Source organism: Ctenopharyngodon idella, chromosome 19 (genome assembly GCF_019924925.1).
Source record: "Ctenopharyngodon idella isolate HZGC_01 chromosome 19, HZGC01, whole genome shotgun sequence".
NCBI lineage: Eukaryota > Metazoa > Chordata > Actinopteri > Cypriniformes > Xenocyprididae > Ctenopharyngodon > Ctenopharyngodon idella.
The window spans coordinates 16,767,829-16,780,508 of record NC_067238.1 but is presented as its reverse complement, the minus strand read 5'-3'; the positions used below and the strand labels follow the sequence as shown (position 1 = coordinate 16,780,508).

General features: G+C 37.2%; 1 protein-coding gene across 6 annotated transcripts in view; it reads right to left on the bottom strand.

Annotated features, from left to right (window-relative positions):
* Positions 1-9,365: 9,365 nt before the first annotated feature.
* The window catches only part of LOC127501606 (nuclear factor 7, brain-like), a 99,334-nt gene continuing 96,019 nt past the window's right edge, over positions 9,366-12,680 (bottom strand). For 5 of the 6 annotated variants that reach the window (XM_051873675.1, XM_051873673.1, XM_051873682.1 and 2 more), the window contains 4 exons: positions 12,386-12,619; positions 12,156-12,294; positions 10,447-10,473; positions 9,366-10,295 (listed from right to left, as the gene is read on the bottom strand). In XM_051873675.1, coding sequence (XP_051729635.1) covers positions 9,757-10,295; positions 10,447-10,473; positions 12,156-12,294; positions 12,386-12,619 — 939 coding nt within the window. In that variant the 3' untranslated portion in view covers positions 9,366-9,756. The remainder of the gene's footprint in view (positions 10,296-10,446; positions 10,474-12,155; positions 12,295-12,385; positions 12,620-12,680) is intronic. The other variant, XM_051873672.1, reaches the window with a different exon arrangement.

The following is a 12,680-nucleotide window of genomic DNA, read 5'->3' as shown; positions in this document are numbered from 1 at the left end:
GATTGTGAGTATTTGCAGTATGTTTCTGTATTTAGTTGCATTGTGAGTATTTGCAGTACGTTTCTGTATTTGGTTGGTTTGTGAGTATTTGCAGTACGTTTCTGTATTTAGTTGCATTGTGAGTATTTGCAGTATGTTTCTGTATTTGGTTGGTTGTGAGTTTGCAGCACATTTCTGTATTTGGTTGGTTGTGAGTATTTGCAGTATGTTTCTGTATTTGGTTGGTTTGTGAGTATTAGCAGCACATGTGTTGTCAAACAGATAAAGATGTAGAAGTTCACTAAGCTACTAGCTACTAGTAATTTGAAGTATGTACAACTAAATTCAAGCTTTTAAAATAGTTAGCCACACTAAAATCTACTAACAAAAATAGCTATCTACACTAAAATTACTTAATATTTAATTATATTTAAGACATTAATATTTATTTATATTTATTATAACTAAACCAGAGCCACACTTTTTTTTTTACAAAAGTGCACAAAAGGTGAAGGCTTTACTAAAATGTTACACTAAAAACCATACAAATGTATATAATTAAACTATTTATATATTTTTTATTTATATATTTATATAAATATACTAAATATTTTTATGAACAAAAGATCTAACACACTACATTAGCCTATAAAATGCAACCAGTATGTGTTAATAGTCAATGGAAACACTATCCCCGAGTCTTCCAGTACAGCTGCATGAAGTTGGTTCACCTGAGAAGCAGAATTTGTTATTGGAAAAAAAGGATTTCCAAATTCACCGCGTGTTCCATACGTGGTGACGGGTGATATATTTGCAAATTCTCTCTCACCTTCTCATGAGTTTTAACCTAAAACTGACACGTTTCATATCATAAACCCCGTTGTCTATAAATCAGGGTAACACCAGTGTTTGGAGTGGGAAATAAAGCTCCTGTATCCCCGCAGAATAAACGCCGATGCCAAATGGCTCCACTTCATGGCGACCTCTGGCAACTGCAGCAGGCACCTCAGTTCACTGACTTGGATCCTCCTCTAGTTTTTATTCCCCTCTACAGTTCAGCTTTACTGCCTAATTGGGTTTCTTATACTGACCACAGTGAGAATATCTTTGTGTTTAAACAGCTGTAAACCACAATTGAGCATCTCAGGAGCGCAGTGAACACTTTCAGGGAAAAAAGAGGTGTACGCACACTTCCTCTGTAGCCCAATCATCTCATCAAAACGGGCCAGTTTGTAAATCACCAAATTTGATCATGAAATGTTTAGTGCAGTGGTATAAACCACACTCTTTCCTGAACGGTCAAGTTCTCCTTTTGTTTGGCCTACATATTTCTGTCAATGACAGAACAATAATATTTTCATTGCAACCTTAAATACCGCAGTCAAAAGTCCAAAACGTCATTTACTTCTGCCTGTCTGTTAAAGGAACATGTTGGGTTCAGTAAAAGCCTCCGTCAACAGCTTTTGTGGCATAATGTTGATTAAAACATTCACTACCAAAAGTTTGGCTTCAGTAAGAAAATTAATACTTATTTATTCAGCAAGCATGCATTAATTTGATGAAAACAGACAGTATAGACCTTTACGCATTACAAAAGATTTCCGTTTATATATATATATATATTTCTTGAGCAGTAAATCATCATATTAGAATGATTTCTGAAGGATCATGTGACACTGAAGACTGGAGAAATGATGCTGAAAATTCAGCTTTGATCACAGGAATAAATTATATTACATAAATTATATTACAATAGAAAACAGTTCTTTTAAATTTTAAAATGATATTTTACTGTATTTTTTTTTAATAAAATGCAGCCTTAGTGAACATAAAAAACATAAAAAAATCTTAACCCCAAACAGTGAATATATTTAATAATAATAGGCTCACATCATTATTAAATATACATTATTTTGTGATAATAAACCTAAAAATTGTTTTAATATAAATAGGCTATATGGAAAATAATTGCATTTTATTGTTCAACATCAAATGCCATAAATTTGACCGTTTTCATTCTGTCACATAGACTAAGGTTATTACTTCAGGTTGACATTTGCCATTAACGTGGGACAGAGAATCAAAACCACATGTGCATTAGTGCGCGTCACAGTTTAGCGCTTTGTCAACGTGAACATTTCTGCCCATTTTTCCCACGAATTGCCTTTTAAAGACCTGTGATGTTGCGCTACCTGGCCCGCCCAGGGTCATGGAGCTCCACCGGCCGATGAAGATGGATTGAGGGGCGTCAACAGCGCTGGGAGTGTCGGCATGGGGGCAAACATGAGAGAAATTCAAATGATTGAGCCCAGTAGTGCTGTTGCCGCCCTCCGCGCGCTCTGGCCGTGACACGTTGAGTGGCGCTGTGGAATCTGCGGCTTTCGCGCTTCCGCTGTTAAACGGTACCTGATCCTTCAGCGGGATCGAAAGGCTGCCGTCAGTCCCGTATCCCTTTCAGTCTCGGAACAAAACACAGCCTAATGCAGTCAGTCAAAAGCGGGACCGGCCAAGGTCGTCTGAGCCTGTCTGAGGAGCAGAAACTAAATCCGGTCACATTGCGTCTGACCTCGGCGAACTTTCAAGGTTTTTTGCGCAGAGTACATTTAAGGTACTGCACTTTACCACACAAAATATTAATCAATGATATTGACAAAAAACAAGTAAACAACATATTTAATAATATAATTATCTGAACAGTAGCCTAAAGATTTAATTGGTTGTTTGGTTCACTTATTTTCACATGAATTTCGCTATACTTGTCACACACATGTCGTATTTCTCCTCAAAATAAAAAGAAATTTTATTTTGTATATATTTGTACCATTAAACAATTATGGACACCATTACTGACAATCCTCATTTTGGCTGTGTGAGATTCTCCAGCTTTGTTGTTGTTGAGCAACCGAAGCGCGAGCTGTTAAGGCTCCGCCCTCTTCTGGAAAGGGGGCCGGGAGCAGCAGCTCATTTGCATTTAAAGGGACACACACAAAAATGGCATGTTTTTGCTCACACCCAAATAGGGGCAAATTTCACAAGCTATAATAAATGATCTGTGGGGTATTTTGAGCTGAAACTTCACAGACACATTCTGGGGACACCAGAGACTTTTATTACATCCCTTTATTACATTTCCCTTTAAGCAAGAAAAAAAAAAAAAATTATCATATATATATATATACACACACACACATTCACTCTTTTTTTTTCCTGTGCCAGAGTTTGAATTTCATCACTTCTGACATTGATGCTGTGATACTGACACCAATTTTAAGATACTACAAAATGGGCCGCCCTCAGGAGCCCAACGGTAGAGAATCTGTGAACATCTTTTTGAGTGTGAGCTGATGTGCACGTTGACTGATGTGCAATGACAGATTTAGATTCTCATTTGTATCCAAAAGCACTCAGAGGGAATGATCCGGGGCTCACGCACAAGCATCTGCCTCCCATTTAGCACGCTGCCTTGAACCGGACCACCTTAAGTGTGATACTGGATTTTTAAGAGCTCTCCGGAGGCCTCGACTCATTTCAGCAAAGCCTCATGGCTCTCTTAAGGTGGCCAGATTGATTGCATTCAATATGAATTGTATTTGGTTCAGACATACATCAGGTTTTACATTTCCACAAGGTTTACGACCGCAGTAAATTGATATAATTGTTACGATTTTGCTTGCTCATTTTTTTTTTGTGTAAAATTGATTGTTTTCAGCTTTTGAGCTGTGGGAGCAGGAGTGTGAGAGAGTGAGGTTTGGCTGTTCCTTCAGTTGGATGTACTCTGGACTAGAAGATGGGAAACACGCTATTAATTGTGACTTGCTTTGTTTATTGTGTATTGTAAATGAGGCAAAATGCCTTTCTTGTTTCTTTAGCGGTCAAATACAAAATCTGAGCCATGCCGTTGATTACCACAGAAATAGTTTTGAATCCCTCAGGAAATTGCATCTACAGTAATGCTATATCAACATAAGTCTATTGGGCAAAAATGATTTTTTGTGCAAATAGCCTGTTTTACAAGAAAATTTCTATTAAATATAAGGTTTATATGGTATAAGGTTTTAAAAACTTCCTTGAATTAATCAGCATTTTATTATAAGGTTGTATATTTTAAAGAGATAGTTCACCGAAAAATTAATTACTCACTCTCATGTCGTTCCACACCCGTAAGACCTTTGTTCATCTTCAAACACAAATTAAGATATTTTTGATTAAATCCGAGAGGTATTATGACTCATCCATAGACAGCAATATAATCAACACTTTCAAGGTCCAGAAAGGTACTAAAGACATTGTTAAAACAGTCATGTGACTGCAGTGGTTCAACCTTAAGTTTATGAAGAGGCAAGAATAATTTTTGTGCGCAAAAACAAAACAAAATTAAAGACTTTATTTAATAATCTCTTCTCTTCCCTGTCATTATCCTTACGTAGTTGCCGCCGTAAGCACTTCCGGCTTCCGTGTTTACGTCCGAATGCCGGCTCGGTATTGGCCAAAGCTGATCACGTGAGCAGCACGACGCATGCGTGTGAATAATGAGTCGGCCAATAATGAGTCGGTGTTCTGACGCTGGACGTAAACAATGTATAAGAATGACACAGAAGAGAAGATATTGTTGAACTTTAAGAGTATGTTTACAATGTACCAAAAATGGAAAAGTTTTTCTTTTGTGTTTTTGAAAAGTTTTGCGTACAACAACGTTGTCAAAACAAACCCTGTTCACAGGGATCCACGAAAACGATTAAAAACACTGTATTCTTCTGCCAGGCCAGTAGTTGGCGACGTCACTTTGTGAAGAAACACTATGCGCCTGTAGACTGAACATGTAATATGCATACATATGACGCCACTGTGACAAATTCATGTTTTTGTAGTTTACACAGAAATTATAACGGTATCGTTTTCAAAAGCTTGCGTTACAGGCCCCCAAAACACTGCTGTGTAAATGAACGGCCAAAACGCATTAAAAGTTTTCCGTTTTTAGTTGTGTAAACGCCCCTAACTTACCGGCTACAGCACTTATGCTAATGTAAAGAATGCAACGCATAACATGAGATGCATTATGAACTGTGATCTGACACAATGCAATGATGCACAAAATCAAGCATTTGCATTTTTTGTAGTTGCTTAGAACATGTTTCAGGCCATAGATTTTCATTGCATCTTTTTTTTATTAGTACGTATCATACGTACATTATTATAAATATTATGAGTTAACTTTCCACCAGCGCCTCTGTAATGAAGAGCGCATGTATTTTGTTTGTTTTATGACAAATGGAGGCTGGAATTCTGGAATCACCTCACATAGTTCCTTCGGAAAAACATACGCTGGACGATGACCTAATGATGGGATAAACTGAAGGAATGGAGAAGCCTGTGGATGAATTCTTGAGATGGTGGAGTTGTGACTAATTTTGAGTAAGTTTTGGGAAAATTGTCTCATCCGTAGTGAGGGGGGGCCTGTCATTACGCAGTTACATCCACTCAGCTGAAGGTATAAACTCTAATCTAAAGATCCCATGAGGTCAGAGAAGCACTTCACAGATGTTCAATCCACCAAAGAAACTCCAAGTCATGATCTAATTGGGTCATTATTTCCTCATTGTCCAATAGGAAGTTTGATGATGTGGCATCAGAACACACACATTGGCAGTGTTCACACAACCTGCACACACCGAGTTTGGTTATTTACATGAGTAACTGCATACCTCAAACTAATCACTTCAGTGTTATTTTAGTATCATTTACATACCATTATAGTATTTATTAATATTTTGAATTAGCTTTTATTTTGATGCTTTCATTTTTATTTTAGTTTAAGTTTGAGTAATTTTGTTGTGTGCTTTTGTCATTCTTAGTAGTTTTTTTTTTAGATTTAATTGTTTTTAAGTTTTAGTAATTTTAGTACTTATACTTATTTTATTACAGTTACTTACCAAGGCCACATTTCTCATTTTCATTTCACATTTCCAGTTTTTCATCTTATATATTTTATTTCAGCTTTATTTCAATTAACGAAGATGATTTTTGAAATGTTTATTCAGTATTAACATGATCAATGTACAATGTGTGTTCCTGAGAGAAATAGAAATGCATTTCTATTTAACAGAAATTTAAAAGAAAATCTTCAAAATATTTTGACACGAGTTTTGCTTCAAATAAACTATAGAAATAACTCCAAAGAAAGAGGGATAGTGTATAAATAAATGCTAAAATGCATAAATGAAAATGATTTTTAATATCGTTTACACAACACCGTTTTCAGCTAAAAACTTTTTATGCGTTTTGGCCGTTCATTTACACGATAATGGCATTTTGATGGCCTGAAAACGCAAACTTTTGAAATCAAGTTTCAAAGTGCAAGATTTTGAAAATTATACTGTTATCGTCTCTGTGTAAACAACAAAAATGCAAATTTGTGAAAACAGTGATGACATGCGTATTACGTGTTCAGTCTATAATGTTTCTTTATAAAGTGACATCGCCAACTACTGGCCTGGCAGCAGAATACAGCATTTTTAGTCATTTTCATGGATCCGTGCGAACAGGGATCGTTTGGACAATGTTGTCGACTGTGCCTGAAAAAAGCAAAGGAAAAACGTTTCCATTTTTAGTCTATTGACTAAAACATACCCTTAGTCAACAATAACAACACTGATTCACTTGCAAAAAATTCAAGGAACCGGACTAAACTAGTTAAAGCAAAGCACTGAGATCTTGTCTGAGGTGTGACGCTATAGAAACAGAGGTTATATGTCTTGACTTAATGGGACAAAAAAAATAACAAAAAGGTAATTAATTACTCACCCTCATGTCGTCCCAAACCCGTAAGACCTTCGCTTGTCTTCGGAACACAAATTAGGATATTTTTGATGAAATCTGAGGGTATCTGATCCACACATAGGCAGCAATGACATTTGCACCTTTTGAGGTCCAGAAACGTATTAAAGACAACGATAAAACAGTCGACGTGACTGCAGTAGTTCAACCTTAATGTTATGAAGCGATGAGAGTACTTTTTGTGCGCAAAAACAAAACAAAAATAACTAATTTATTCAACAAATTTGTCTGTCCCGTCATACTGCTACGCTATTTCTGTTCCAGAGCTTCAGTGTTTATGTCCGAACCACGGCTCAGTAATGGTGGATCTGGTCACGTGAGCAGCATGACGCATGCGTATGATGCTGACGCAAGAGCCGGCCAATACTGAGCCCACATGACATGCAGAAAAAATATGTATATCATGGCCACGAAATAACAAATCGTTCCCACGACTTACTAATATGTCACAGCACATTTTACTAATTCGTTCCCGATAAAAACATTGACAGCCAATCAGAATACATCCTGCTTTAAAGAGCTCGAGCGGTAAAAGTGGCAGACGACAAAACTGCAGCTATATCTGTTTGTATGTCATGTGGAGGGCTCAGTATTATGAACACATTATTAAAATCAAAAGTTGGATCCATTAATGGACCTGAGCTAACATGAACAGTTGTATTTTTATTGAAAAAGATGTATTGCTTATTGTTAGTTAATGAATTAACTAAAGTTATCTTATTGTAAAGTGTCACCATTTAATGCAAGACAAATTTTACTATGTTTATCACAACATTTGTATTCTTTACAAGAATTTTGTGATTTATTTCCCTATTTAGATGCAGTTGTCACTCCTAAAACTGTGGTGTACGTGGCCATTGTGACATCATCAAGCCCCACCCCTTGACTCACTTTTATCATGACGGGGCAAACGGCCCTGTATGTGTCCCCATCAGCCCTGTAATTACAGGCCATCTGAAATAAAACCCGGCTAATGTACAACAGACAGCGAGTCCTGCCAACCATCCTCTCCTCAGACTAGCGCTGCGGCTCTCAGGGGGTCTGACCGTCCCCTGCTTAGAAGCTCAAAGCACCCATTAACTTATTTTCTTACCGGCCAGAGAGCTGCGGTCCAACAAACACCACGGTTCAATTTCAGCAGTCCGCCTCAGGCTGTAATCTTTGATTGACACAACCGTCCCTCAGCCTGTAAGACAGACGGGTGGTTCTCAACTGGCTTTGCTTCAGGAACCGTTGGACATCGCATGGTGAATGAACACAGTTAAAAACGCAAACAAAAATATCCTTAAAATCAATATTGACATGGACTACTATTAGCATAAGTGCAATAATATGCAAAATTATTAACATGATCTGGACTAAAGAGATTATTTGACCAATTTGGTTCGAAGTTTTCTTGAATTTCAATAGTTTCATGCTTTCGGCAGCCAAAACACAATGTGGTCGAAGCAAAACATTTTAACTCTCCTCTCATCTTGAGTGAAGCTGCGCTGTCTGGGTCATATTTTTATAAACTTTGTGTAGTCTTATTCATGGTTTCCGACATTACATTTATGCATTTCGCAGACACTTCATCCGAAATCAGTTTATGCTTTCCCTGGGATTCAACCGTAAACTTTGGCATTGATTGCACAAAAATACCGTAGAGTTTGATTGGACGCACAACCTTTGATGTCAGCAATAAAAGATATGAGAAGTGTTTTCTCCTTCTTCATTAACATGACTTCTTCTCTTACGTAACTGTACACAATTACTAGGTTAGTTGTATTTTATTATTTGAATTTAGCAGTGTCTTCCTGTTGTTCGTGACTCGCAAGCCATTGGTTGAGTACAGCAGGAAAACAAACAAACAGAGCAGGGCTGCTATAAAAACGCTTCCGAAGCCCTTTCACACAGTACATTAAGAATCACAACCGTGCAGGACAAGGGATTTCCACTTAACCCTGTGGGAAGAGGCCAGTTACCCAGAATGCATTGTTCTATAAAAATACATTGCTTCATCATCTTGATCAACAAGCCCAGAAAGGGAAAAGTAAAAGCTAACACTTTCCTAAAGCTTCCCGTCGGAATGTGAGTGATGTACTGTGCAGTGGAGAAATGCACGGATTTGTGCTGGTGCAAACCACTTAGGCTAACTTAAGGATCACGTTGCTCCGTCCCCTCGTCTCGGCAACAAACACCCCCAGCTTCCTGCAGGGAATGCACTTTCTGAACACTGTCCAGGTAAGGATTTAGGGGCTCAGATTTATGACCCAGGCGGGACCCCACAGCTGGGGTGGGGATTAGCCCCGGGCCGGAGCAGGAAGGTTTTTGGGGGAATAAATCAGGGGGTCTTGTATCAACTGAAGAAGAATACTGGAGAAGAATGGAGGGATGGGAGGAAGTCATGGAGAGAAGGACAAGTGAGGAAGGAACCAGTTTCATTAGCGTTCAGTTTAAATGATCATTTTGAATTGGCAAACAAAAAAATCAGTCTGCTGTGAATGAACAGTACATTTGCTGATATTCATTCAAAACTAACTTTGAGATAATCATTTTATAAGGAGACTGAATTGCTTTATAATGAACAGATTTATTTTAAGCTCTTATTCACATATAAACATTGATCAGTGAACATAAAAGCTTAACTGTACTTGCTTTGACTCGAGAACAATTTCCTCATTGGTTCTTGTGGAAGCTCAAACGTGCTGAGAAACACTGTTACTATAGTTTGTTTTTATGTAAAGATTTTAGTTTCACTTTGTCACATAGAGATGGGAGAAAAAATGGCATGAAATTATAAAACAAATATTTATGGGAAAAAAATCATTTATTGAACAAGCATTATTCTTTTACATAAATTAAAACAAAAAATTAAAAAATAGCAGATAATGTTTTCATATTTAATTAATAAGATCATAACTTTCATCTCATATTTCATATTGGGGTGTAAATTCATTTATTTTATTTGACAGGTGTGATGATCAGTGGAGTTGAGTTTTTACCTCCATCATTAAGGCACGGGCTAAAATATGGATAGAGTTTGTCAGTGAAAGACTGACCAGTGAAAGAGTAGATATGAGAGCTGGACTCCACATCATAAAAGGAGACCAGACCCTCCTCATAATCCACAAACACACCGACCCGCTGCGGCTTCACTCTCAGAGACAGAGAGACAGAGGGACCAGCACCGGCTTTATATTCATTCCCATTCCTCAGAGCCACAGTCCAGTATCCATTACTGGGAGTCAGTGTAAACTCTCCCTTCCTGTCAATGGATTCTCTGACCACTCCTAAAGTCCATTCAGTCTTTCCCTTCACCTGCACCTCAAAATAAAATCTCCCTGAGGAGAATCCCTCCTTTCCCAGGACAATTGCATATCTATCAAATCTCTCTGGTTTGTCTGGGAGTTTCTGTCTAATGTCTCCACATCTCACTTGTTTTCCATCATCAGACAGGATGAGGTTTGGATGAGCTGTATCAGGATCCAGTGTCACATCCACTGAGAAAACAGACAATATGAATCACAACTTTTTACAGATATTTTGTGATGATATTTTTAATATTTAATCAGTGTTTAATCATCCTGTAGGTCAGTGATGAAGCTGTGAGTATATGAATGTAATCTAGTGTAGTTCAGACACACACTGTACCTTCATACTGCTGCATCCTCTTCAGATCTGTAGAGACACATGACAATAAAACATCATCAGATCTTTGACATGTTTTATGTGTGGAATTATAGACAAGATTTAAGAATATATTTAAAGAATTGAGCACAATATCATGTTTTATCTGATCAATGTATATGTCTCTGCTGATATTTAGAGAATCAAACAGAAACTCCTATTGCTTTGAGTTTGAGCTCTTAATATTTCTCCTTTTTACAAACAGATATAACTTTGCAAATGTTTGAAATGTTTTATGCAAGTTATTTTTGTGTCTAATGTTATTCATCTCAGTTTTGGAGTGGATTAGTGTTGTGGTTATTCAGCAAATACAAATCTATAAACATTAAACTTAAATAAACTTAAATTAAAGTCCAGCTCTCCAAAGCTGTTTGAGCAACAGGTCTGAAATTCTCCTCTAAAGAAGAACGAATGTGAATCTCAAACCCTCGATGTCTATCAGTTTGATTTTCTTCTGCTAAACTGATTTTATCTAAAACATATTCACAAAACTTAGGTGGTACAGCTGAAAAGACTAACAGAAAATTAATGTTTCTTTCTGTAGTTTCTCATCTAAATGTGTTTGCAGATGTATTAAAGTCTCATGGTTGTAGTTACAGGAATGAATCTTCTAGTACAATAATTTATACTATATTATTGAACATGAATTTACTGCATGTTTTCTGAAATTAGAGCTGAAAATGAGCTGCTCTCTTCAAGAAGAACTGTGAGCTGATGATAATGAGACACAAACACATGATCACAAACTTCTCTTATTTCATCTTGACCGACTCATTCTTCATCAGTGTTGGGGAAACACATTACAAGTAACATGAGTTATGTAATCACATTATGTTTTTTCAAGTAACTAGTAAAGTAACGCATTATTTTTTAATTTACAACAAAATATCTGAGTTGCTTTTCAAATAAGTAAAACAAGTCACTTTGTGTTCCCGTGTATTGACTGACAGCTCTCCTGTCCTCATGTTGAGAGAAATCAGGAGTAAGGTCAGAGGTTTGTGTGTGTGAACATGATGATTATTGTAGTTCTAGAAATGTGAGCATCATTTACTCATCTCACTAGCCCAAAAACAGATTCAGTATTCCTCAAAATGAATAAAAACAGTAAAATGCAAACTTACGCAAACCTGCATTAATTAAATGTTAAATAAGTGAGGTATTTAATCTCACTTTATTAAGCAATATATTTGCTGCTGACCTTCGATGATCCATTTTAACCATACTAATAAGCAAAATGACTTTAGATAAACATCACAATTCTGTTTCATTTTTTGGTGGTTTTTATTGTTGAAGTAAAAGTCTTGAATTTTCTTCTCCTGCTGCACAGCTGAAAGGTTAGTTTGAGCTGCGCCCTCTACTGTACAGGTGTGAATCTGCATTTCCTTCAGCCTGAGGCTTATTTCACTTTTGTTGTGAAAAGGCCTTTACATTTGCCAAATATAGAACTTTTTTTGTTATATTAAAAAACAAACAAGCAAGAAAATGTAATGCATGATAAGTAATGTAACACATTACTTTCCATAAAAAGTAACTAAGAAATGCAATTAGTTAATTTTTTAGGGACTAACACAATATTGTAACACATTACTTTTAAAAGTAACTTTCCCCAACACTGCTGATATTTAAAGATGATAAATATATGTATCTGTATAGTGTATTTGATATTGTCGTACCAGTTAGTGTGAGTTTCTCCTGTAGAGTGTCCTGCAGTTGAGTCAGAGCTCTCCTCACAGTCTCCAGACTCTCATCAGTCTTCACACTGATCTCAGACCAGTTCCTGGTGTTTCTAGAGCTGCACAGGGATGAGTAAATCTACAGCAGGAGAGAGGAGAAATCCTTCAGCATGGGGAGTGTTATGGTGTCATATACTGCATTATCATTGATCAGAGAGATGTTGACTGACCTGTAGGAGGTGGAGGTGATCTTCAGTGTGTGAGAGCTGCTCCAGCTCAGTGTTTCTCATCTTTAGCTCAGTGATCTCCTGCTCCAGCTCTTCAATGAGCTCTTCCTCCTGTTTCTCTGCTGCTTTCTGCTGCTCCTCCATCATCTCCAGCAGTTCAGTCTGACATCTCTCAATGGAGCGGATGAGATCAGTGAAGAGCTCGACACGGGCTGCTTTCTCCTCCTCTGTGTTTCTCTGCTCAACCAGGACAATCAACACGTTATTAGTGGTGTTTGAGAAGACAAGAATCAGTGTT